The sequence below is a fragment of the Pseudonaja textilis genome, chromosome 3 (assembly GCF_049901715.1).
Source record: "Pseudonaja textilis isolate UNSWEBS1 chromosome 3, rPseTex1.2, whole genome shotgun sequence".
In the NCBI taxonomy this organism is placed as follows: domain Eukaryota; kingdom Metazoa; phylum Chordata; class Lepidosauria; order Squamata; family Elapidae; genus Pseudonaja; species Pseudonaja textilis.
The window spans coordinates 101,985,484-102,013,175 of NC_141992.1; the positions used below are offsets into that span (position 1 = coordinate 101,985,484).

Below are 27,692 nucleotides of genomic sequence, written 5' to 3' on the forward strand. Positions count from 1 at the left end.
CTGATGCAAGATGAGTTTGCGAGCAGTTTAGCATTCTGAGGATTCCTGGGACCAGGCCAGAAATCCCACAATCCAACATATTTCACATTTGGTTTCAATTAGGAAATGAAAAAGGAGAAAGAAAATCGCCAATTGAAACTCAGTTCTCTTTGGAGGCTCTTTTCCCTCACTCAAGGGAACTAAAGCTAAACTATAATTTACAACAAAGCTCATTCATTGGAGAGAAGAGAGCTATAGTGAACTGGCTCCAAGAATCTGCGTTTGCTTTTCAAACATGAAAAATATGACCCCTTGTTTATATTTTTCTTCTGAGTTAGATAAACAATAAAAACAAAAGAAATTCTGTTCAGTGTTGGAGAACAGCTCTGGAGGAAAGATTTAAGTTATGGAGTTTATTTTTAAGAAATACAAATATTGGAAAAAACTGGCTGGATGAATTTTTCTTTTTTGGTTTAAAGGCAGAAAGTTCACCCATTTGTTTTAAGTTTATGGACTCCAACTCTGAGTAGCCCTTTCCCCCTTTACCTACTTCCTAAAAATGAATAGAATAGAAAATGAAATAAACAGGAAGATGCCAAAATAACAACAAAAGTGTATCTTGTATGAGTGAAATGGATAATGATATGAGATGATATAAGATTAAATGGAAATGAAAGTATGATTATGTACAAGTGTTATAATCCAGAATCATGGTGCTCACGTGAAGAGATGTGTAAAATTAAAAAAAATTAAAAACTTTATACATACATATATAAAAAAGTGTATCTGGGGGTTTCTTATAAATTTATGTTTTAAAGTTTACATACTATTGTAATAAAGCTTGATCACATTTCATAGTAATTGTTCGTACACAATTTATGTCTGTGAACAGCTCATTCATAAATTGCAGTAACATCTAGTCTTTCTCTACCAAATAATTGGGGTACAAATTATCTTTCCAATGATGTTGAAGAACAAATCTATTAGCAGAAATACGTGAGGAATCCTTTTTTAAGATGATCAGCTTAATATTCATATGGCTTAATATAGATAACAAGACGCACCTTGTAAGAGCCCCTTTCCAGGATTACAGGAGAAGATAGTTGATAGTTTTGAAGGCAGAAGAGGGCTTTATGCCCCAAAGGCAGATAAAACGGTAGAACCATCTTCTAGGAGAAGAGAAACTCTGATTTCAAATCTCCACTGCCTTGTGGCTATATCTGTTATTAGAAAAGGCTTCAGGAGTCCACCTCGAGGCAAAATCCAGAGCGGGAGTCCTGGAAGCAGTTAGTGACTGTGTACAATCACGTTCTGGTAACTCCTGCAACGCAGCTGGAACTGATCGTATCAGCTCTGCTGTTCCATTAGACTATTTCAGTGATGTGGAGAGGGAGGATCTGCTGCTTGGGTAACAGTTTATCCTCCATTTTAAATTACCCAGGCCTCGTGCTCTGGAGAGGACACTCCAGCTTTGCATCCAGCATTGAACAACACGGGAAATGGCAGTTATCGGTTTCATAGCACAATGCCATAGTCTCTTGAGACTGAAGGAGGCCAATTCAAGATGTAAAGTCTGTTGAGAAATCCTATTTGATCTTTAGTACCAAGGAAAAAGTAAGACTAAAGACAAAACTTAGACTAAATTTATCCCTTCCTATGCCATGCCATCTTATCCCATCTATCCTGTCCTATTCTATCCTCAAAATTTGAATGTGAAAATGTAATTCATAATTAGGTAGTTGAAAACATTTAGAAGTGATGACCTCTGTTAATTGTTGGAACAATGATAGGAATCAAATATGAAACTGTAAATGCCATTGAATATAAAGATTTTTAAAAAATACTGAAATATGCTAAAGTGTTAACATTTGGTTTGGTGGATTTGCTAAAGGAGCCCATTGAAACAGCCCTTGCTCTGACAAAATACCATTTGCCCTGGAAATTCTGCTATTCCTGAAGAAAAGAACATCAATATGGGTAAAAGGGTCACTCTAGAATGATATTACGTCCCAGGAAGATATGTGCTCCTAATGCTATAGTAACTCAGAACATAGGGCAGTGCAAATTCAAATATTAGAAATTCTAATGATAAGATATGTTATTTTCTAGCTATTGATTATTGAGAAACATCATTCCATGTGGTGAATATTGTAATGCATTTATTGAATATTTGGCTGACATTGAAAGTGTTTCTGCCTGTTGAAAAAATGTGGGTGACAATCAGGAAGGAAGCCTTTTTAAATTCATTGAAATCAGGCAATATTCTCTATAAATTACCAGGGATGGATGAATGGATGAATAGAATGAATGAATGTAAAATTCAACTGTGATTTTAACAAAGAGCTATTATCCTAACTATTTCACGGATGCTGTCATCTCTACCATCTTTGGCTTGGTGCCTTGCCAGCATCCTGGCATCAACTGTTAGGGGGGAGGGGAAGGAGAGCAAATGGGCAATAAACATGTATGGGACATTGATGGGAAAAAGAGAAGAGGGTTCACAGTTTAATGGAAACCAGAGGTGCAAGAAACCAGCCTGTGCCAGGCTACGAAGCTTGGGAATGGAATGTGGATTGCTCCAAACCTTGACGTGGTTCACAAAACACCATTGGCCAAAGGTGAATTGGTCATGAGGGAAGGGCTGGGACGAAGGGGATAAGTTTGTAAGCTTTTGCATGGGAACTTTAGTTCTAGCATGCTTTTACTGCAGCCAGCAATCCTTAGTAAAAAAAACCAAAACCTATCACTTCAACCAAATGAAGTCGAGGATCTTTTTTCCCTAGAGATCTAGGAAAGGAGCAGGTCTGACAGATGCGTCATCATTGTGGGATTTCTGTAACACTGCTAATTTGACAAAGCACATGGGCTTTAGTGTTGAAGTATGGACACTCTGAGACATCTACAGTAAATTGAAAAAGGAAGGTGGTTAGAGAACAAGAGTTATCCCCAAAGCAGTAGCAGTGTAATTAGAGGAAAATTAAGAGTACTTTTAAATAATGATTTCCATAGTCCATATGAAGCAGCTCTTCTCAAGGTGCCCTTGAATCATTTCCATTGTGCTCATTACTTTAAGGAGTTAACTTTATAACCAAAATAAAATTAAAAGTCTACTATCAAATGTTTCGCATACAATACTTGTATCCAGGTTGGTTGCTTTCATCTTCCTTTCTCAAATGCTTCTTTTCTTTGTATTTTATTTGTCCTCCTGCTACTGTACTTATTTTGCTTTCTGAAGTATCTTCTCAGGTTTGCTGCTCTGTGGAAATGGAATGACTTGCCAGAAAATTGGGGTCTACCTCATTTGACTGTCATTCCAAGAGGCTTTATTGCCACTCCAACTACTTCAGGTTAGTCTTCAAAATTGCTGAGGTATCCTTTCCCCACATTGCTAGTTCCATGAAGAAATCTATGTTCTATCTTTTATTTGTACATCTGTGGAACAGATGGGCTACAAAGGATTTTTTTCACTTTGGATTTTCACCTATCATTTATTTTTAGAAGTGTCCACCATTATGCTTATGGGTTCTAATATAAAAGGAAGCCTTCACTGTTGCCCTCTACAAAGCAAAAATATGTGCTAATCAACATCCAAGTCAAATAAGATGAGCAGCATTATATTGTGCATTGTAATATGTGTCTCAAATATAGCAGGTTCTTTCCAGGGCTTCTGCATTGCTGGGAATAAAGACAAAAAAAAAACGGAACAATTTGCATTTCTTGCAAATGGGAATGAGAATGCATGAATGTCTTAAATACAGGGAACTTCTTACGATCTACCAACAACAATTGTGCCTTGCAATCCAATCAGCTGACTGGGAGGAAGGTGGATACATACCCACTTTTGCAGGCCATGCAAGAAGTTTTTGAGAGTCGGATTTAGTCTCAGGAATTTGCTAATTTCAGCCTAGCTTGTTTCTTATTGCTGAATGTAACATTTTAGCATGTGACTCCAACCAATGGATTTTTTAAAAATCCTGCTTACACCACCACCAATCTATGTCCATATATCCATGGATCAAATCTGGCTAATATTTCTCCTACTATAACTATAAATAGCAATTGAAAATAGTTTCCAATTCCCCCACCCCCAAATTATTCATTCTTCCATATTTATTTAAACAGTTTTCCCATTTCAGAGGAAATGTATTTTAAATATACTTAATTCTTTACTCCAACGTTGCAACATACTTTTCACTCAGTTAAGTTTCATTTGGCAAACATATCCCATGCAGGATTGACCAAGTTCTTCAGAATGAGCAATTCTGAACACTGCAATTTCACATTTTAATTACATGTCTGGGTAGATGAGATGGTTCTTGTCTGGTTTTTGCCCATCAAAATGTTTTGCCTGCCATTTGAATTTCATAATCATATCTTTGAAAGCATTTTTCATGATACAGCTGAACAATATTCATGTAACTGAACTGTAGATCAATATTTACATAACTGAATTGTTAATAAAAGTTCACAGAAGCTGGCTATGTGAATTTATCTGTTATTAAGCAAAACATTTTGGACATGAAATTTTATCACTAGTGGCAGACAGAAAGTTAGAAGTACCAAGGAAGTTCATTTTAGGCCTATTATCATGCAACTGAATGTATTGATCTTCATGGATGAATCACATCTAATGCCCAAATTAATTAACTGACCATCCAACCCACCCACCTATCTCTTACAGAGTTTCAAAAGAGACCAGAAACTGTATAAGGTCTGAGACTAACATAATTTTTGAAGTTTTGTGATTTAATTTCTTTTAAGTGCAGCTCAAAATCAAACTGAAAAAAAATGAATAGGGTTTTAACCAGGGGTGGAATTCTACCGGTTCGCACCTATTCGCTATAACTGGTTGTTAACATTCTAAGCAGTTTGGAGAACCGGTTGTTAGAAGAAATTACTGGCCTAATCCTGTAAGGAAGTCAGGAAGGAAACATTCTGGTGTTGCTTACAGAAACTGCCTCTCCGTTAAACCTTATTACGTTCTTGGCAGGACTAAACTTCCTGTCTCAGGAACATCTCTGGAGTTTTTTTCCCCTCCTTTGCTGGTACTTTGCTTGTGTGGAGTGACCATTCAAAGTTACAATGGCACTGAAAAAAGTGACTTATGACCATTTTTCACACTTACAACTATTGCAGCATCCCCACAGTCATGAGAAGCCAGGTGAGGAGATGCGTGCCTCGATGTGAGTGATGTTGAGTTGGCCACACCCAGCCAGTCACATGACCACCAAGCCATGCCCACCAACTAAGCCACGCCCACAGAACCGGTTGTTAAAAATTTTGAATCTTAACAGAACTGAATCGTCATCATTTGCATAAATCCCAACCCTGTCTCTTCTGTATTTTTATGTCTGTTAGAGCAATCTCTGGAAATTAACATCCCACAAATACCTGTGTATATTTTGGTTAAAATACCAAAATAATATTCCAAAGCATTTGATGAAAGGAAATTTCCCCAAAAGAAACATGTTTTGCGGGGAGTGGGCAGAATATAGACTAGGCTGTCAGCACTCTCACTATCTTTGCATTCTAACTCAGCTTGAGAAGAAATTTAAATAGTCCTTATTTCCTGCAATGATTCCTTAAACACAGTTTCAAGAGAGAGACTCTGTTGTATCCTTGTTCTATATACAAATCTTGGGAAGAGAATACATTCCTTAGATCCTCACTGACTGCAGTGAGCACTTTCCACAAAAATGTAGAAAAACGTATCAGTCTCTCATTATCGTAGTATCTTATAGCCTCTGCCCTAACATAAATATAAGTCGTATTAAAGAAGTTTCAAGAAACATTATATTAGGAAAAACATTTTAATTCATTTTAATTCAATTGTATTATTTTTAGTGTTTCAATTGTGCAATTCCAGCAAGATATAATTATTTGTAAAGCATAGGTACCAAATGCAAAAACCAAACTTAAAAATAAGAATTCATGTAAGTGTCCCAACCTTCGTACCACTTAGACCATTTACAGGTGTAATAAAGGACTTGGAAGAAAATGCTGATGTCTTCAAACACTACAGCATGTAACAAAATAGGTGCTGCAATTTCAAACAGTAACAATTTAAAACATTAAAGAATTATATAAATAGTTATTTCCAAGATTCCAAGATGAAGTCAATGTTTGTATTTTTTCTTATTTGTAGCCTACTACTGATTTTTAAGAAAACTCAATTTGAGTGAAGATTCTTCAAGGTGATAGTGAAACCTTTGTTTAAATACTCAGTCTGACACAAAAGGATCATAAAATCTCGGACTAGAAAGGTGATCTCTCCTGGACATTTCAGACACCATTCTTCACTAGTTCGTGGATCCCACTTTGGTCTATAATCAAAGGAGCATGGAATTCTTTGTCTTTGACCAACTCCACTAATCCCTAGGAAAAAGGAAACACTCAGAAACTAGTCAGGATAAATTTAGTATCAGTACAGCAAATTTAACCATCAAATGTAATCTAATATACAATTTGGACTTTGAGAGAATCAGTTTCAAATTCCGGTTCAGACTGTACTGGATGGCCTTAAATACAGCTTTGTAAATCCCATTTTCTAGGTATACAGCAATAGCACTTAGACTTATATACCACTTTATATAGTGCTTTACAGACCTCTCAAAGCAGTTTACAGAGTCAGCATATTGCCCCCAATAATCTGGATCCTCATTTTACCCACCTCAGAAGGATGGAGCCTGGTGGGATTCGATCTGCCAAATTGCAGTAGGAGTAGCATGCCGTACTGCACCCTAACCACTGCGCCACTAAGGCTCCTCCTATATGCTTAAGGTATTATCATCTTCCATTAAGGATTATTATGGGGATGAAAATCAAGTGTTAGGAGCACTTGATATATTCATGTTAAACCTTCAAGCTCACAAGACCTAGTAAAGTCCAATTAAACCTTTGTACTGTTGCATAATTATAGTATTTGAGAAAGGTTTTGATGAAAGCCTCCTTATAATGGCTTGCAACAACATTGAAACTAGCTGCTTACTCAATTTTCTATGAAAGACAGTTTTGTAAAAGTGATGTTTTAAAGCTGCATTTTTAGCTATTGGAGTAGGCTAGCAAGTTTAGCAGTCTAATTTACAATAATATAATACGAATCCCAATATCAAGTAGGAATGAAGTAGTAATCCATAAATGTATTGTATATACTGTAGTTATATTAACACCAATGATTCTACATGGATTGTTGAAATTTGTAATACAAGCGTTCAGCAATTAAACATCCTTCTTTACTCACAATGCCATCCAAGTATGGGAAACAAGGATTACATGCCCAGGACTTTTGCCATGAGCCACAGGAACATCAGCTTTCCCATTATTACATCACACTCCTTTCACAGAGGTTGCTTGTTTCAACTTTGCCCTATCATCTGTATTTATATTTAGCAATAGCACTTAAGACTTATATACTATTCTACAGTGCTTTACAGCATTATCTGTGTGGTTTAGAGTCAGCATATTGCCCCCAACAATCTGGGTCCATTTTACCAAACTCGGAAGGGTGGAAGGCTGAGACAACCTTCAATCATTCAGAATCGAACTGCTGGCAGTGGGCAGAGTTAGGCTGCAATACTATATTCTAACCACTGTACCACCAGGGCTTATTTATATTATCATCCTTAAAGCAGATTTGTGACTTTACGACAGAGTGTTTAGAAGGCAGGGGAAGGAGAAAAAGAATTCAGAATACCATAGCAACTTACTTCACCCCCATAGGAGACAAGAGGAGAAATCTCACACTGAATTGGCGAGTCATTTGCATCTTTCAAACTAAGGAAAAATTATAAAGAAAAGGTGTTAGTTCAAGATGAGAAACACACCTATACTCCTATATTATTTGTGTACATGGCAAACGCTTGTTGAGGCATGAATGTCTTTCTCTGCTCTTGTCATGAAACTTGTTTTTAGTGCTCCAGAAATCTTATTAGTATTAACAGCATGCAAGGTGAGAGGAGATGGACAGAGATGGGGAGACAGAGATATGCACTAGGTAGAGAGACAATATTTTGAGAAATATAATTTTTTCCCAGGAAAAATGAGACAAACATTGAAACCCGGGCAACCCTCAATTTTTAGTATCATACTGTATCTATACACTATTAAAAGTCTTGTGTCTACTTGCAATTTTCAATGGTGCTAAGTGGTTCATCATAAGGGCAACAATTTCTGAAACAAGTTACCTTAAATTTGCTAACTTATAGATTGCCAAAATTCAGGACCCATTACTCTTGTGGGATTGAAGTTTGGCAGAGTTGTGGCCATTTCAGCACCACTGCAACGTTTCTTGCCATAAGAAAAGTCAATGGGGAACCTGGCAGGAAGTTGGAAGTTCCAGGCTGGCAGGCAGGCAAGTAGCTGCTGTTGGGTGGAGAAAGTAAGGGGTACATAGGGATGCGGGGAAGGAAGAGACATGCACAAGAGACACCATGTGGTTCAGGGAAGGTGCAAAAGGGTGCATGGTGGTGCACGTGTGGCACCATGCAAATTGGAGAGAGGGGGCAAAGGCTCCCAAGCATGCATAAGAGGTACTATAAGAGCTGGAAAGGATGCACAAGGTAGCATGAGAGATGTCATATAGGTCAGAGAGGGTTGCAGGGATGTACAATAAGTATTGTGTGGGTCAATGAGTATGTGAGGAGTGAAAAGCTCAGCATGAGTTTCAACTGCAAAAAGCAATTATAAATCAGTACTCAGATATGGGGGAAGCAAAGAAGGTTTGCAGAGATACAAATGTAAAATTTCAGTGTAAACTAATTTTATTTCTTCTTCTTTAGCTCTTATTATGTGCCTTTAATTTCTTTCATCACTATTTCTTACTCTATTTCTGCTCTTGCATAAAGATGCTTGCCCATCATGTTTAAGAATCAACTGATGAATTCTTAACAAGATAGTTGATTGAAAGGAAGATGTTCTATCCAGAGTCGCAGAGATTAGCAAGATGGGCGGTATATAAATTTAATTAAAAAAATAAAATGTCAGTACAGAAAAAAATATAACCACTTCATTGAAATCACAAAATGCCAACAGGGGTCTATCATTGGGTCCATACTTATCCAATACTCCCCAAAAATACGTTATTGCCTATCCAGGCATACTACGTGTCCAGATAAGAATACTGTACTGCCCAATTAGGAACATCTCTTCAAAATCTAATCTCATCTCTGCCTCATCAGCTTATCTCTATTTGTTCTCAGAACAAGCATCTCGGTGACAGGAAAAAAAAAATCTTTTATTTGCTGATGTTCAGTGAATTAGTGAAAGTACCTAGATGGCTTGGATTGCTAAGCAAGCTAAGCAGAGCAGACATGGTGATGACGCAGTGATAAGAAGCAGTAGAATATTTATTAGGTCTGTAGGCTAGAAAATAAAAAGCAACAAAAAACCACAGACTTGGATTCAAATCAGTCCTCTGTTGCTGCAAGAAAATTACATGGACATGACCTCAAAATCACTAGAAGTACAGCACAATTCAATGTTTTCCTTTTGTGCATATGTTAAGAAAAATGAAAGGTTTTCAGCAGTCATTTCTTCTCTGTTCTAAATCTCCAAACATATGAGGAAGAATTCCTGTCTCCCAAAGTTTATGTAAGACAAAAAATAATATTACAACTTTGGGGAAAAAAGAACAGGAGAAACCACTATTTTCCAAACTGCAGTACGATATATTGTATATATATCACCTCTTGGTTGAGTTTTCTAGGAAACACAGAATGAAAAGTGTCTTTTTTCACTTACACCAATGGGAAAATAACAGTAGGAGACAGTTTGATTTTTTTTTACATCCTCCAAACTGGAGTGCAAGGAAAATGTAGATACAGGTAGTCCTCAACTTATGATTGGTCACTTAACAACTGTTCTAAGAGCGTCTCCCCAAAACCACTTAAGACCTGTTTTTGAAGTTATGATAGCTACAACACCTCCATAGTCATGTGATCTGCATTTTAAGCATTTGGTAACTAGCTCGTCTTTATGGCTGTTTGCAATGTCCCATGTCACATGACCATCATCTGCAATGTTTTTTGCTGGTTTCCAAAATTACTTTCAGTTTCAATTGCAGCAAAAAATATTAAAATATAATGATCTGGTCATATGATGCTTTCACTTATGACCGCAGTGACCATTGATTGTAATTAAGGTTCAATTATACTCATATATCGAGGACTACCTGAACCTAAAAAACAAAACTTTCCCAGTATTCAAATATTCCCTTTGCAAAGAATTGAAAGCGGAAGAAGGTGGCTCACATGATTTGTGTTTAGCTTTGGAGAATATCAGATATTAAAATATACCCTTTTCCCTAGGTCACAGCATGAATAAGAAGGAAACCTCACTCCCAAATTTTACTGGAAAGATGGGAATTGTTTTCTCAATGTTCTTGAAAGATAAAACCAATAAAGATGTGTGTCTAGAGAATGATGTCTTTCCATAGTCCTGTGATGCCTGCCAGAAAATTGGGAGCTAGAGGTGTTGGGCAGAAAGACACAAAAAATAGCTAGCACATTTAAAATGTTATTATTTGTACATTCCGATAATTATACACATCTTTGTAAAGTGACAAATAATGGGCCTGATTAGATCTCCAACAATCACAAAAAGTAAAATTCACTTCAGGGACCTTGGGTGGGACGAAAGAGCTCTAGCTACCCCCCCCCCTTTTTTTTTTGTACTGGGCAGTTACTGGGCAATTAACACTCTCAATGAATAACCAAGACAAAATGAGCTACTTCTAAAGATACGGAACCAATACATTTGTTGACTAGAATCTTGTATCTGTTACCTCTTCCTACAAGACTGGCTTTCAGGTAAGACAAAACAGTGTCATTTATGACAGAACAACTATAAATACAAAATAATACCCAGGAATTATTAAATACCTATAAATGAGAAACCCCTCTATTCTGTCCTCAATCGCCTTTGGATTGCTCCCTTTACTGCCCTCTTCATTCACTAATGCTCCTTTTCCTATGATCTCTTTTTCTTCACAATCTAGTTTGAAGACCCTTATATTCTCCATTTCCCTTGCTCCAGTGGTGGGATTCAAAAAATTTTACTACCAGTTCTGTAGGCGTGGCTTGGTGAGCGTGACAGGGGAAGGATACGGTAAAATCTTCATTCTCTCCCCACTCCAGGGGGAAGGTTACTGCAAAATCCCATTCCCTCCCCACTCCACTAACCTGCTTTCCAGCTCCGTTCTCCTGTGCAGGGCAACCAAAGAAGACCCAGCTGATCAGCTGGGACTCAGAAGGCAGATAATAGATGGGGGCAAAGCCAGTCAGAGGTGGTACTTGTTGGTTCTCCGAACTACTCAAAATTTCCACTACCAGTTCTCCAGAACTGGTCAGAACCTGCTGAATATCACCTCTGCCTTGCTCCCAAGGTGAAAAATAGAATTCAGTAGGATTTATGCAGTAAAAAGAACATCCAAAGCCATACTTTTGCACAGACTTCCCTGCACGCCCCCGATTTAAAAGAAACAGCACTGCAGGTGCAACATTATGCTTTACCATCTCTTCTCTATCCCATTCCAACAACAGCGACAGCAGTGTTATGTTTTCAGTGCAGCCCGCCAGCAAAGCTCATTACTTAAAATTTTAAAAGCCACAGATTTTATAGATGTGAAAAAAGCTCTACACATGCAAAGTCTTCCAAGAAGTGAATCTAAGGTAGTCGCTGGCCATTATTTCAGAGGTCCCAAGAAATAAGTAAGAATTGTTTGTTGTTTTTAATACCAAATAAAAAGATGGATGCCAAGACCCTACATGCTATGGAGAGGTGTGTTAGCCAGTAGCCAAGCAGACCCATCACCATGCATTCCCAGCGGCCCGAGACAGTATATTTACTTGGGATTGGCATCAGCTTGGATCACATCTGACCTTCCATTTGTGTTGCTGTCATATGGGGAAAAAGAAGGATTAATGAGCAGGGACACAAAATTGAGGGGTGTGCCATTATCTAAAAAGGGGTCTTTCTATGATACGGGAAGAATGGAGTGGGCAGATTCTATCTGCCTATTTAGAAGGAGGTTAGAGGCAAACAGGTAGTCCACAACTTATGACCATTTGTTTAACAACAGTCTGAAGTTACTACAGCGCTGAAAAATGACTTATGATCTGTCCTCAAAGTTATAACCATTGTTCCATCTTCATGGTCATGTGATCACAATCTGGGTGCTTGGCAACCAGCTCACATTTAACCATGGCTGCAGCATTCTACAGTCACATGATTGTGGTTTTCTCTAAAAAGTCAATAGTGAAAGCCAGATTCGCTTAAGGACTGCATGATTTGCTTTAAAAATGTAGTTATTTGCTCAACCATAGTAAAAATGGTCATAAAATTGGGTATACTCATATGATGACTCAGTTAACAATGACATCACTTAGTGACTAAAATTCTGATCCCAAAAAGTATGTGATGGTAAGTTGAGGAATACCTGTACACTAAATTGAATGGCAGCTTTTTTTATCCAAAACCCTGTTTTCAATTTATAACTCACCGTTATTATTTTTTATAAATAAGTTAAGGAGGCAAACACACACAATACTCCTTCCTTCCTCTACTTTCCCCACAACCACCACCCTGTGAGGTGAATTGGGCTGAGAGAAAGTGACTAGCCTAAGGCCACCCAGCCTAAGGGAGTAGAGCTCACTGTCTTCTGATTTCTAGCCTGTTGCTTTAACCACTAGACCAAACTGGATCTCTGATATCAATTTGATATCAGTATTGAGCAACATGTGGTTCTCTATATGTTGCTAAAATGTCACTCCCGAAGTTGCACCCAGCCTAGCAATAACGAGGGGTGTTGCAAACGGTTAGTTCAGCAATATTTGAAGAACAAAACACTGCCTTTCCTTAAATTTCAGATATCTTTCTTCAATCATGATCTTTTTGGACTTTGACACTCAACTCCAATATGACTTCTTGGGACATTTTTAGAGCCAGATGAAAATTTGTATCAGAAACTTTCTTGCTATGTAATAAAGGTGATGAGCTTTTAACACTATACCATGTCATCTGACATTTTCTTCTTTACTGTTCTTCCTACATCAAAACAAATGAACCATTGCCATCTCTCCCAAGAAAGATAACTGAGGAGGCAAGATTTCAAAGTCAAATGTTTGGGAGCATTTAGGTGACAAGCAAATGGGGTTAGTTTATAACAATTTAGTGGCTAGCTCAGGAAGGGAAACCTTAAACTGAGATCTAAACTTCCTGCAGTTCTTCCTGTAGTTCAAACAGACATGCTATTTTGATTCTTCATTGCTTTTTCACACACAAAGCTCCTTTTTTATTGTGATTTTGTTCTTCCAAAAATCTTTCTCTCTCTAAAAGTACATGTTTAAACTCTGGACTCAGACAGGGAGTACACAGACTAGACCAGCATTTTCAAACTAGGAAATTTTAAGGTGTTAATCTTCAACTTCCAGAATTCCCCAACCAGCATTCTGGCTGGCAAGTTCTGAAATTGAAGTCTATATATTTTAAAGATCACCAAGTTTGAAAAACACCGCCCTGTCTTTTTGAAGGGAACTCTGTTATTCAGATTACTGTGTTCTATAACTAGAATTCCAAGCAAACTTAGTTCTCCTTTGCTTTCTCTCTCGTTTAGAGAGCAACTCTGTACAGCTAGTGTTCGACTTACAACAGTTCATTTAGTGAATGTTCAAAGTTACAACAGCACTGAAAAAGGTGACTTATTCTTCAGTTACGACCTTTGCAGCATAATCATGTGATCAATGCTTGACAACTGGTTCATACTTATGATTGTTGTGATTTCCCCAGGTCACGTGATCACCTTTTGTGATCTTCTGACAAGCAAAGTCAATGGAGAAGCCACCTTCACTTAACAACGGTGTTATTAACTTATTGACAACTGCAGCGATTCATTTAATAATTGTGGCAAGGAAGATCATAAAATGGGGCAAAAGTCACTTAACAAATGGCTCACTTATGAACAGAAATTTGGGCTCAATTGTAAGTCGAGGACTACCTGTATTTTGTTGAACAAAGATCCCAAGATGCACAGAAAATGACCACAAAGCTTCGTTGCCATGGGTTACAGATATGAATGTTTCAGCCCTCTTTTAAGGAAGCCTGGCTGGCCTGCACAAGGGAAATATAACCTAGGCAAGTTATTTTTCAGGGCTTTAATTGTTCTGTATCTACTTTGAATTTGGAATTGCTTTGCATGGAAATCGTTTTCTAAATGCAAGAGCTTCAGTGGTGGTATGCTACCGTCAGACCAGTTCAGCTGAACCAGTAGTAAAAAAAAAAAAGCCTCCAATCAGCTGAGAGGAGGAAAAAAGCCTCCAATCAGCTCAGAGGATAAAAGACCAAAAAGCACATGGGAGGGTCGTTCCTAGCTTTTCGTTTCTTCATCCTCTCAACTGACTGGCTTGTTAGGAATGCGTACATTAGGGGTGCGCATGCATGAATGCACACATGCAATCACCCCAAACCAGTAGTGACTAAGGTAGGATCCCATTGCTGAAGAGCTCCATTTTCATGCAAATCTAACCTCTAAAGCTATGCATATTTTACAGTAATAACTAATAGACCTGTGGCAATTTTATGTTGCTACAACACCTCATTATTTAGGCATGCAATAAATACATCACTCTATTAAAGTTTAATATAATGTTATACATCAGGAAGCATGCTGCAAAATCTGGTTTGGAATTTTACCAAATGGAACATTGGTAACACAACTATGTATGTTCTCTCAGTTGAACTGGAATTACATGCAGACTACACACAGTAGTCTGTTATTAGTTATTAGAGATGGAAGATAAAAATTAGGGGAAGGTCAAATTTTCTAACCGTGGAATAGCTGGCAGGCATGTTCCATTTTCATCCACAAAGTGTCCACCAGCATTGAGAACCCAACACTGATGCAGTGACATCAAGGCGTGCCTTGCAGTGGTGGGATTGTCCTTGCCATTTTGGCTATCAGCATTTTTCAAAGGGGAGAATTCATCTTCTCGCAGCACTTCATAAACCACAAAGTTCCTGGATTCAAAATAAAGTTGAGATTGGTCAAGTGTAAAGATTTTAATCACTTTCTACATCTACTACTATCAACTACAGTCCTATAGATGGACATTAGCAACAAACTCATATGCCAAGGAAAAGTCAACAGAGGGGAAGAAAACATTTCTACCATTATTTATATCTTCACCCAAAATATTTTTTCAAAGCTTTCAAAACTAAAATGCGTACCAACTTTATAGCAATTGCTGGAGATAGTTGTAGTCCTTCCTTTAGATAGGCACAATGATGCAAAGTCTTTGAAGAAGTTTGCCTTGAGCTTCAGTCTAAACAGAATAGCCACTGGATATCTGCTTTCTCCTCTTTAGTTTAAACCACATCTGTTCCTCCTGTTGCTTTTGACTGGTTCCCAAGACAACTTTAAGACAAATTACTGTTCCTCATTCTTCTGTAACACCTTACATGTCCTACAAATGCCACATAATTCTAATTTCAATATTATATGTAGCGTATCCCTTTCTGATCTGTGCTTAACTGCACATCTTACTCTTCTATCTGCCAGCTTCCCATAATGTAGTGTTTTCAGACAGCTCAGCTTCTTAGCCACAGTCAAAAGGATAATCTTATTCAATCAGGAGTGGGGAGAACTTTCAAAAGAAAAATAAAGCCAAGAGTTATACTAAGATGCACACAAAATAAGTCAATCACTTGGGACTTACTTAGCAAACTGGAAGATATCAAATACAAATTTTTCCATTTTAATTCCATTTGGTTTGTCAGGCTTCACAGCATTTCCCGTGGTCACGTCTACATAGGGAACTTTTTTCTGAGCTATATGATGTTGCAGCTGAGGTTCATAATCACTGAAACATCAAGACAGGAGTCACCAGAGTAAGCAGCACACCATGGTCTATCAATTGGCCTATCTCCATTTTTTAAATCCCATCATTCTGGCAGGCAAATAATAGCTATTTTAAAACTAGATACCTGAGCCATCTTTTTAATCCTGTAAAAAAGTACCACTAGTGTTAATTACTGTCAATTAGGACTCACCACTGCTTGTAATCTCTTCCTGTCCCTTATCTTGTTTACAGCACAATGTAAACATTAGTGCACTATTTTGACACATTTTCTGAAAGAACCTAAGTTACTGTATGGATTTTGACCCGGAGCTCTGAACAACTCTGATTCTATATACCAGAGACTGTGCCACTTCATCATTTATCTTTTTCCTTTCAGGACATCACTAATGATGCTAAACTTATAGACAAAACAAGTTCCAAACTAGGAATCATAACTGCATCTCAGAAAGAAGTTAGGAGAAAAAAGCAACCATGATCAGGAGACCAAAAGAAATCAGCAACAAAAAGAGATACCACTTTGCAGCTTTAAAAAAATGGTTAAGGGAAATACAGCAGAGGAAAATAAAATTATGTTCTATATGTCCTAAAAGATTTTAAAAAGTGTTCTACCAGCAGCATTCTTTGCTTTGTGCAATTTGTGAGTATTGCCTATATCCATGATGGTGAACCTATGCCATGCGTGCCAAAAGTGGCATGCAGAACCATCTCTCTGGGCACACCATTGCTCTTTTGGGTTCTGGCGCATGCATGAATGAGCACCAGATAGTGCATGCACTTGCCGGTCAGCTGGTCTTCGCATGCGCATGCATGTTAGAAACTGGAAGACCAGGTGTCCTGTGCGTATGCGTGCACTGGGAAGCTAAGCTTCCAGTTTCTGGCACTCCTGTGTGTGTCAGGGAGCTGCTCTTTCGGTTTCTGGCACATGCGTGCTCCCATTTCAGCACTCAGTGCCAAAAAGATTAGCCACCGCAGGCCTATGTGATACTTTCATTGTATGCTAAACTTAAATAGTTTTTATTTTTTGGTTTGAACCATCCTGAGTATTATAGGTTGTGCCATAGGAAACATAATAAAAAAGAACAGATTTTAGCATGAAGAGCAGAAATGACTTTAGAACAGCATTTCATAGATCAGCATGATTAAAGAAAGTCCTTACTTGACAATATCTTTTAGAAACTGCATTGTGAAGTAGTGATTGGCAATATTGCCAGCATTAAAAAGTAATCGGCCATCAGAACTTCTTTTCTGGGCTGTGGCCAGAGAAATCTCACTGTATTCCACCACTTTGTAAACACCATCTACTTGGCACACCACTCCAACTGGTTCTGTCGGGTTAGTTTTTTCGACAACCTTGTAATGGGTAGAAAACAGAATTGTAATAAATTGAATTGATGTAAATAACTGTGATATACATTTTGATGAAATATAATTCCTTCTTCAAATGTAATAATGGTTATCCTCAGTTTAATATATATTGGCATAAGGGAGAAAATTTTAAATGATGGGATCAAACTATGCAAATGATCTATAGCAATTCTATGAGTGTTGACAAAAATAACAATTTTTAAGTATTTTACCACATTGTTAAAATGCCTGAAATACGACAGATCTCGACAGTGTCAGAGTTTTCAATACCCTCAATCTGGAGACTTTCAAGAAGAGTTTGGACTGCCATTTATCAGAAATGGTGTAGGGTCTCCTGTGTGGTCAGGGGGTTGGACTAGATGACCTACAAGGTCCCTTCCAACTCTGTTAATCTAATCTAATCAAATACTGTATGTACTAATGGCAAAGGTATGTTTTAAAGCAAAATATAAAACATTCCAAAATAGTTTAATAGTTTTGCACATTTAATCACAAAAGTCATGTTTTGACTGTCAAGAGATGAACATGGATTGTATTGAACTCTCTGCTTTAAGATGCTTAAGATAAAACTCACCAGGTAGCTCTTGAAATCTGATACTCATATTAGCACCTCAAGTTCTCTGTTTAGCACAGTTCAAATTGACCTTTATGACATTTTGTTTTAGCAACAGGAGTTAGATACCATCACACTACAGCAGGAATTGGCAGATGAAAAATATGGTTCTTCTGTCAGAAAGAACTCTTCTATCAGATAACCAAAATTTCAAAACTGGCAAGCTTCATCATCCAAAATTAATTTCTGTAATATTAGAAATGTTGCCAGCTCTAAAACTTTCTCTCTCACCACATGAGGGTGTCATAGCAAAATAATCATAAAGAAATCCTCCTGCCAAACTTGGGTCATTTCTGATCATTGCATCCATATGAATTTCTTATTAATATTATGGATATGGATTCCCAATTTAACCAAGGAACTAATTTACAAAATGAGCAGATATTGTTACTAAATAGCTTGTAAATTACTCGTGAATCAAATCAACCAAACCAAATCAACAGACATAATTAAAGTACACATCCGTTCCTATTCTTATCTCAGAATAAAAAGTAAGCAACTCTGGATAAATTATTTTTAAAAAGATTATGAATTCACTATAATTTCTATTCTATAGAATTCTGAAATTGGAAGGAATTTCTCTGAATTGGTATGCTAGGGGAAACTAATAGATCGAAGGTAACTGATTTAAGAAAGGTCAAACAAAGATGAAAAGAGTGGTGTCAACACCTAAGAAAATTCCTTGAAACGCTTTAGAATATATTCCCTTTTAACACGAACCTCTAGGATTAGAACTTGACAATTACCAAGTCAGAGAGCTACAGGAATGGTTGAATATCCCAGAAATATAGCAAAGAACAGAATAACAATTGTAAAATTTCAAACCAAAATAATGCCAAGAAATCTGGAGAATGACACAGTGGCCAACAAATTGGAAGAGATCAATTTACATACCATTACCAAAGAAAGCAGATTTAACAATGTGTGCAAACTATTATACAATATCCTTAATTTCACACACCAGCAAAATAGGATCCTCCAAAATAGCTTAGAACCATACCATGGAAAGGAGGTGCCACATGCTTTAGAGAAAGCCAAGGAATACAAAATACTATGGCTGATGCATGCTGACTAATCTAAAAAGCCAAAGAATACCCAAAATAAATCAATATGTGCCTTACAGATTATAAAAAAGCTTAAGGAAAACGAGAATCCCAGAATATCTCATAATTCCTATGTGAAACCTGCAATCACAATCTGGATGGAACATCCAGGTCAGCAAAGGAATGGGACAATGATGCATATTCTACCTTTATTTATTCAATGTATATGATGAATATATATTGAGAGAGCTTGGACTGGGAAAATAAAAATGAATGTTTAAAATTGGAGGAAAAAACATTGGTAGTCTGTGACATGTTGATGACTCTTCCCTGTTAAGATGAAAATATAGGTTCTATTAATGAAAGTCAAGGAGCACAGTGAAAAAAAAATGGAATTAAGATTAAATACAAAACCCAAACTAATGGTAATAGGTACAGCAACCAACATTAGAATGGACAATAAAAATGTTGAAGTGATACTTATCTTTTGCTTTTTAGGGGTAACTAGCAAAGGAACCAGCAGTCAAGAAATACGTTGTAAAATAATTGGCATAGTAGCAATAAAGGACCTGATTATTTATTTTTCCAAATATTTTTTATATTACAATGATTAAGAAAGGGAGGGGACAACTCATTCTCTTCAGTCTTTTGTTACCTTTGCTCCACAGTCTGCTCCTTTCTTTATACAAAAACCAATGAACCGAGGGTCAGCAACTTTTACTAAAATGTTATCCACGCAATAGACGTGTATGCTGCCAATTCCTCGTTGTTCCATGTCCTCTATAATATGATGAGTTCCTAAAGCTCGGTAGAGACCCCCATTGCCATCTTTAAAAGAAAAGAACGTTATATTTTATTGTTTCTTGTGGGGTTTTGGTTTCTTTTTTTTAAGCATTTCTGACTTTTTTCAAGCTACATTTGATATACAGATGTAAAGGTTTGCAATACAGAATGGGGAATGTTTTGTTTCTGGTTCTATAAGTAGCTTTCATTTAGTAACTGCTTCAGATAGTGGCTGTTTGCAAATATAATAATAAACATGGTAAATGATAGTGGAAAAATCATTTTCTGACCAATCTGCACACTTGAAGTATGTCCAAATTTTTGCACTTTGACAACAACACACACTGTAGTAACAGTACTGCTGGCTTTGCTGCATGAGAATTTTATCTGAATAAGATGGCAGCATCTTGCAATCTTCATAGCATCTCTCTTTCACATGGCTTCCGTAGTGACTATTTCTCTGGAATGAATTGTAATTGTTAAATGAAGACTACCTATACTTGTTTATGTTGAATAAAGTTTTGAAATATTATTTCCTATTTGTTTTTATGGAAAAAATTAATATTGCTTTATAGAGCTTATTGATTTTTTCCCCTTAAATATCACTTTTTTCATTTTATCAATGTATAACATAAAATGCAAATAAAAATAAAAATAGAAAATTAAGGGAAGAAAAAAGAAAGTGGGAAAAATATGGGATACTGGGGAAGAAAAAAAAGGTGTTGACTTCCAACCCTTTTTAGCAGTTCAAGATAACATTATAATCTCAATTTTTTACTTTTACACATTAGTATATTACTAGCCATTTCTATAACAAATCTACCATGTTTCTCACAAAATAAGGCCGGGCCTTATTTTTTTTTTGACCCCTGAAAAAATGGCTAGGTCGTCTTTTCGGGGTGACTTAATTTCCTCCCCTACCTAGAGCGGCCCATACACACGTACCTCGTCACGAGGCCACTTCTATTGGCCGACGAAAGCTCCCCGAAGGCAGAGTCCCCAGCTGCTTCGGGGCGAGGCGGGGCTGCCTGTGTCCCCTCGCCTTTAGGCAGTCTCTTTCGGGAGATGGAAGTTCCCTAAATGCAGTCACCAGCCACTTCGATCGGCCGGTAGAAGCGGCCTTGGGGCGAGCACGCACACACACACACACACTCCCCTTGCCGCGAGGCCACTTCTTTCGGCAGACAAAAGCTCCCTTGAAGGCAGAGTCCCCAGCCACTGCGGGGCGAGGTGGCGCTGTCCGTGTCCCCTCGCTTTTAGGCAGTCTCTTTCAGGCGATGGAAGCTCCCCAAATGCAGTCACCAGCCACTTTGATCGGCCGGTAGAAGCAGCCTCGTGGCGAGGGGAGTGTGTGTGTGCGCCGCCCGAGGCTGCTTCTACCGGCCGATTGAAGTGGCTGATGACTGCACTTGGGGAGCTTACATCGCCCAAAAGAGACTGCCTAAAGGCAAGGGGACATGGGTAGCCATGCCACGCCCTGAAGCAGCTGGGGACTCTGCCTTTAGGGAGATTCTATCGGCTATCGGGGTATTATAGCCTAGGCTACCTGCAGGGCACTCCTAAAGGCAAGTTTTCTCCCTATCCCCCCCGCCCTTCCCTCTTCACCTCGTGTAGTTCTAATGAACGATGTGAGAAATGGCGGGGGAAAGCATGGATTAAATAGGCCTAAATTTTGGGGGCAGGGCTTAATTTCACCTCATGCCTAGAAATCATGCTGGGCCTTCCTATTGATGGAGGCCATATTGTTGGAGAAACACAGTATCTGATCAGCAAACCCAATATATTTATGTATTTATGTATTTCTATTTGCACTTAATAATCTTTATAAACTATCAACAATTATTTTAAGAAAATTCACTGTATTCTTTCAGATTCTTTAACCTTAAAGGGAATTTTTTTGATCCATTTTAAAACACTAAGCTTTTCTTTAAAAGCATTTCTAAAATTAAAGCATTCTAATACATCTTTTTTTAACTTCCTCTTAGCATACGTAAAGTTCGCTATCAGACCAATAAAATTCCAACTAACTCTGATTAACTCACTAAATTTAGATGACCCCCTCCAAGTTACCCCCATATTTTTTTTCTTGTCATATACATCCTCTTTAAAACTCTAGATCAGGGGTGTCCAACTGGCGGCCCACAGACTGGTTGCATCACATGCAGGGCACGCCCAGCCCAGCTCTGCAAAGGGAAAAAAGTCATGAAATGTCACATGACGGCAAGGTGACACCATGAGTTTGACACCCATCCTCTAGATTTTTCTTTAAGCTAAACACACCTTTTTCTTTAACTTTCTCTTAATATATTTTTAAATACACTTTCAATAATATTTTACAAACTTTAGGAATCACTTAAGCATTATATATAAAGGAAAAAATACATTTTCAAACTTCAAATTAAGACTTTCAATTACAAATATCAAACCGATGAAAATCCACCCTAATTCCAAACGACTGTGGAATGATATTTATTATTCAAATAACTTTGTGTCCTGCTGATTTTATTGTGGAGATATCTACTAACTCCAATTCATAAAGATAATCAATCTTTTCAGAGTAATCTGAGTAACTGCCTATATCTCCACACTATTAGACTGTGGATAATTATCCAACCAAGATTTTAAAGTCTGCTTCAATCCCAAGTTACTAATTCATTCCTACAAACCAAACAGATCTACATCTTACCTGGGGCCATAGAAACTTTGCCCTTTCCTTCCAGGAAAATTTTCCCATTGAAGTCCATGGCAGGCAGCATCCCTTGCTTGAAGAAGATCACATTCTCCTTCTTCAAACCAAAATATTTGTGTTTTACAAAAAATTCTTTAGTCAGTTCTATTGTCCTGCCACTGGTCATTATATACCTGCCCAGAACATCAAGAGAGTCATAATTCATTAAAGTCAGATACAAACACTTTTAGGATATGCTTTCATTTTGAAACGACAAGAAATCCTTACCATGGAATAACACACTGAAGGCCATGTTGCCTTTCGGCAAGCTGCTGCAGTTTTAAAATACGCTCTGCTTGGATCTGAAACAGCGTTTTATGGGAGAGTAAACCTACATCATACATTCCTTTGGGATACGAGACACCAAGCCTTGTCCCTTGTCCACCAGCTAAGAGAAGAACAGCAACTTTGCTCTGAGAAATCTGTTGGAGACCTAAACCAAATAGGAAATATGAAAGGGAATAATCTGATAATCCCCTCAAGTGCCACTTCATGACAATAGCCATTTTATTGTAATTTTGAATAGCATAGTCATAATAAATTGTACTGTAAGTACAAGGGAAAAAATTCTGCACCTCTGAATGTTATGCCTTAATCGCTCAACAAACTGGTTCTCATGGAATGTACGACAATTATAAAAAGAACTCACCATAAGATAATATTTTATGCAGGAGCCCAAGTCAACACAGGATGGAAAACACCTATGCTAAAACCAAAACTTTAACCTTTCCAATCACAGAATGTGAAAATAGATATTTGCCCAAGTAACATTTATATAAGACTGTCTGTAACACCTCCAGGGTAAAATCTTCCTAGATAACTTCCTGCTTTCAGTTATTCCTGAAAATATTAAAGCATTTCTGTACTAGTGATTCCATAGGTAGATGTAAACAGATGAGCAACTGGTATAATGTTACAACAACGTTATAACAACATTAACTTTTTAACTTAATTTCTGCAACATAGTAGTGCCTACATAAATTGCAAGTGTTCAATGGCCTGAATGCTGCAGTGTCAAAATCTCACTTTTTAGCATTTTAAATCTTTCTCAATCAACTTGTTTGAGCTGTTCTTATACTACAATGCAGAATTCTAATGGCTCTGTGTGTGTGTGTGTGTCTGTGTGTCTGTGCTAAAGTTAAAAATTTTGTTTATCAAGTTCAGTTGATTCAAGCTGTAATACTAGGTTTTCTTCAGTTTTTATATTTCTTCGGTGTTATTGCGGATCATGCTTCAAAACAAAATAAATTCATTGAATAATTATCATAAATCATAGAATATAATGTGGAACAGGATCTTAGAGATCATATAATCCAAAGCCGTGATCAGTGCAGAGGCATAACATCTTCAGCAGATGGCCATTCAGTTTTGGTATCATCTCCAGCCAAAAACAGCCCACCCTTTCCCAGGGCAATCTGTTTCACTTTTAAATGGCTTTTGTCATCAGGCTGATGTTCAATAAAAACTGTTTCTCAGTAATTTAAACATATTGTTTTTTGTTATCTTCTGGAGCAACTTTGAAGAATTTTTTCTCTCTTTGTTAAGACTCTCAAATACTTGAAGATAGCTGCCATGTCACTATTCAATCTGCTCCTCTTTAGATTAATGATAGCCAGTATATTTTTCTTCAGTTTCTTATCATCTCATTTGCCCTTTCTGGGACATAGTCTAGTTCATTCAGAGGGGATGGGCCCAGGTCCTCCTCTGCCTGCTCAGCCGGCCTCTGCCCTTCCCCAGCCTCCTCCACAACCTCTGGAGCCATACCTCTACTCCCTGTTGGCTGTTCCTCCTCTCCCTCAGAGTCAGTCTCCACCAGGGGCATGACACAAGGTTTACTTTCTGAAAATATTCTATGCATCCTGTTGGATCCTTAACCTACCTTCTCTCTCCCATATTGGCAATTGAGCTTGGTCACGTGTTGTACTCCCAAGGACCTCACGTGGCACAGGTTCCATCTTTGCATCCATGCTTTCCTGCCCTGGTAAATCGCTACTATCTAACATAGCTTTTTTAAAAGCCTGGTCCAGCTCCTTGAGATCCATGCTGTTTAATTCTGTATATAGTTCTTGTTTTTCTAATTCATTTAATTCTTCCCAAAACTGAAGAAGGTGGCTTTGTCCTGATTCAGCCAAGCAATGCTGGAGCACATGGATATTGATGTTGCTGTCCATGATCCTGCATAAGAGAGAAAAATATATTCATGAAGCTCATTGTGCATGAGTTTTCTGCATTTTTTTCCAGCATTCAATTCTGAAATTAATTCTAGCATAATTTCATGGAGACTTTGATGGGGGGAAATTGGGCCAGCTTGATAGTAGCATGAACACTGCATGACTCTTCCACTCCCATTGTGCAATGACAAGAATACTGAAAACACTCTACAAGGGGAAAAGTCCTCATAGAGAATTTTTTCTTTTGTGTGGTTCCTATATTTCTGTGAATAACTTCTTCCTAGTGCTCTCTATTCATTTGCAGGGCCCCTGATTTAACACAAAATATGGTTCTGATATAGAACTATAAGATAAGTTCAAGCTGCAGTCTTCTGCAAGCACCCAATACATATTTTCTTGATCTTACCCAATACGTAAAATGAGATGTATTAAAACTGTATGCTACTTCTGGAGAAGTAGGTAACAGGTATCTGATAACAGGTATCTGAGTCCAAATATGATCAAACAAGAACAGAAATTATCAAATTAACTATAAATTCAAAAATTGTACATTGAATTGTACAAAATACAGAATATAAATCTAGTGAATATTATAAATGTATGTTAACTTTTGAATTCCACTACGCTTTAGTTCTGACAGTGGATTCCTTTCCCTCCAAGAGATGTTGAGCACTGTCCAAAATGGTAGAAGTGATCATTAAGTTAAAGGAATAACTCATTAAGTCATATATATATATTTGTTTTCTTAACTTTTTGCGGGTACTTACATGTATGGTATTCAGCTTTGTTCAGGTATTTTCCCATGTCATTATAGTTGTGCTTTTAAAGTTGTAGCAACGTTTCGGCAGAATCTCATCTGCCATCATCAGGCTTCTGTATTGTGTTCATCTGTGAGTCAGACTGTGAAAGTCTGTGAAAGTCTGACTCACAGACGAACACAGTACAGAAGCCTGATGATGGCAGATGAGATTCTGCCGAAATGTTGATACAACTTTATAAGCACAACTATAATGACATGGGAAAATACCCGAACAAAGCTGAACACATACACACACACACAGACAAACACATATATATTCTCAAATCTCAGCGAGAGCAACAGTGGATGTTTCAAAGGTTTAGATTTGTACACAGAATGTTATTTTATCCCAATTCAGTACAAACAAAAATGTAAACATAATAAGCAAAAGACATGAAAAAGATATGACTATCCTGACCATTCATGACTCAAGAGATATAAGCACTGGCAGTTTATGATTTCCCTGTGTCATTCGCATGAACGTGTTCATTCATTTTTTAACAAAGCAAACTGAACACACACACACACACATATATAATGATTACCTTACAGCCCAACATTTAATCTTCCTCCACCCCATATTCTCCTATTACCTCTACAATGGTTATGGTAGTACCACTCTCTTTCACATTTTTACACATGTAAAAATAGCAGAGATTCTACTGCATGGTTTTTTTTTTGACAAATAGTATAAAAATATTCTGGATATTTTGCTATAATTTGTAGATCCACTGAAATGATCACCTATGCATTTGCTGGGTAGAAGCATTCAAATCATCTGGCTTTGCAACACCTGTGCATATAAATGTTTAACAGGGTTAAATTCAGCTGTGCTGCAACAACTTATCAACATGATCCTGTGTAAGTTCTAGGGCTATCCTAGTCGTATTCAGTGCACCTTACATTCAGGTACAATTGCACTCGACTTATATACATACATACATACAAACATACATACATACATACATACACACACACATATACACACACACACACACACACACACACACTTATATATAAAGATGACATTTATAGCAATGTTTAAGAAATACAGATCCACCACTCATCTTTTCCTTAGGTTAGAATGCACGATACCATATAATAACTTCAGTAAAATTAACCGGCGTCACCACAGGAGCTTATTTTAAACAGCAACTTTTACATAGCATACATAGAACTAGAAACGTTACACAATTATAGTATAATTCACCAGGCTTGACCCAAATGAACAATAATAATTCCAGACGATGTGGCTCCCTTTCGTCCCCGATGTAAATGTCCACTTTAGAAAAATGAAACTCGCCCTCCCTCTTTCAACGCTGGCTCCAGGTGGGAAAATAGCAAACCTCGCCTGTTTCGCCGGCCAGCCAGTTGCGTCAGGCAGCACCTCTTACAACCCCTCTAAATCAGCTCGTCTCGTCTTTTTCCTTCTTGTCACACCCAACCCATCAAGAGCTCCTTCAGAACTCTGCCCCCCTCTCCGCTTACATTAGCCAATAACCAGGCAGGAGGAGGGACCAGCGGCTCAGGCCTCGTACCCTCCCACTAACTGGGTGGGGCAATGACTCTGGAATGTAGCCACGTCATGCTTCAGCGGGACTGACACGGAACGCTATTGGCTCGATGCCAGGAGGCGGGGTTTAAAGAGAAAAGTTACCGCCTTAGGAAGGCAGGACCAGGTTGGGGTGAGCTTGAAGCCGGAGACGAGCTCTATTGTCGTGGCAAAAGCTTTCGCTGGCATCGTGGTCGCTGGGAGGGAGGCGGAGAGGCGGGCAAGTCCGCTTCCGTCATGTGATTGACATTGGCCCCGGCAGTAGTCCCCGTTACATTCCGCTTCCTTAGGCTTGAGTGATGTGGCAGCGAACTTTGCTTTGTGGTTCTTTCTCTGCCCTTCATTCTGTCTCGCTTTAACCTTTTGGCTGTGTTCGCGTAACGCTCTTTGCCCGTGGTTAACTGAACCAAGGTTTATTTAATTCGCTTCTGAGTTCACACTTGTAACATTAGCGAGCCCCGCCCAGGCTAAAGGATGTATAGTTAGTGATTAATTCTGGGGCCGTGACTTTGGAGAAACGCATAACCTAAATCCAAATTCTGTACAGTGTAAGAAATAATGTATTGGTTTGATGCGGTAAATAGTTGCAAAACGGCTTTTTAGTTTATTTTTGCTCAGGAGGGTAGTGCAGTTCTGAACTCCAGCCAGTGTTTCTTGTTTATTATTTTAACCTCACAGAATCCTTGCGAACTTGACAATGTACATACTGTTTCCTACTCTTGTGTATTCTAGTGAAGATATTGCCCGTACAGATTTGGAGATAATTTTTTAAAATGTCGGATACAGCTATTTTTGCTTTTCACAAAAT

General features: G+C 37.9%; 1 protein-coding gene across 11 annotated transcripts; it reads right to left on the reverse strand.

Annotated features, from left to right (window-relative positions):
- Positions 1 to 5,775: 5,775 nt before the first annotated feature.
- UAP1 (UDP-N-acetylglucosamine pyrophosphorylase 1) lies at positions 5,776 to 26,750 on the reverse strand. Of its 11 annotated transcripts, none has more exons than XM_087930499.1 (11): positions 26,684 to 26,750; positions 24,242 to 24,537; positions 22,591 to 22,795; positions 22,321 to 22,496; positions 19,507 to 19,679; positions 16,987 to 17,180; positions 15,687 to 15,830; positions 14,800 to 14,988; positions 11,823 to 11,870; positions 7,686 to 7,752; positions 5,776 to 6,354 (listed from the first exon to the last, which is right to left on the reverse strand). In XM_087930499.1, exons 2-11 carry the CDS (start codon positions 24,531 to 24,533, stop codon positions 6,262 to 6,264), a joined length of 1,581 nt encoding a protein of 526 aa, XP_087786625.1. In that variant the 5' UTR covers positions 24,534 to 24,537; positions 26,684 to 26,750; the 3' UTR covers positions 5,776 to 6,261. The 11 variants fall into 11 exon arrangements, with proteins under 11 accessions (XP_087786625.1, XP_026559166.1, XP_087786624.1 ...); XM_026703381.2 differs by having other exon boundaries at positions 26,679 to 26,750; XM_087930498.1 differs by having other exon boundaries at positions 26,636 to 26,750.
- Between the last annotated feature and the right edge of the window lie 942 nt (positions 26,751 to 27,692).

Bases quoted from the DNA above. Each gene is read 5' to 3' on its own strand.
- UAP1 (XM_087930494.1), bottom strand. The intron at 17,181-19,506 runs GTAACAAAAGAC...ACCCATTACAAG, and splicing joins GAGCAGACTGTGGAGCAAAG to GTTGTCGAAAAAACTAACCC. The intron at 7,753-11,822 runs GTAAATATACTG...ATTTTTCCTTAG, and splicing joins CAAGCTGATGCCAATCCCAA to TTTGAAAGATGCAAATGACT.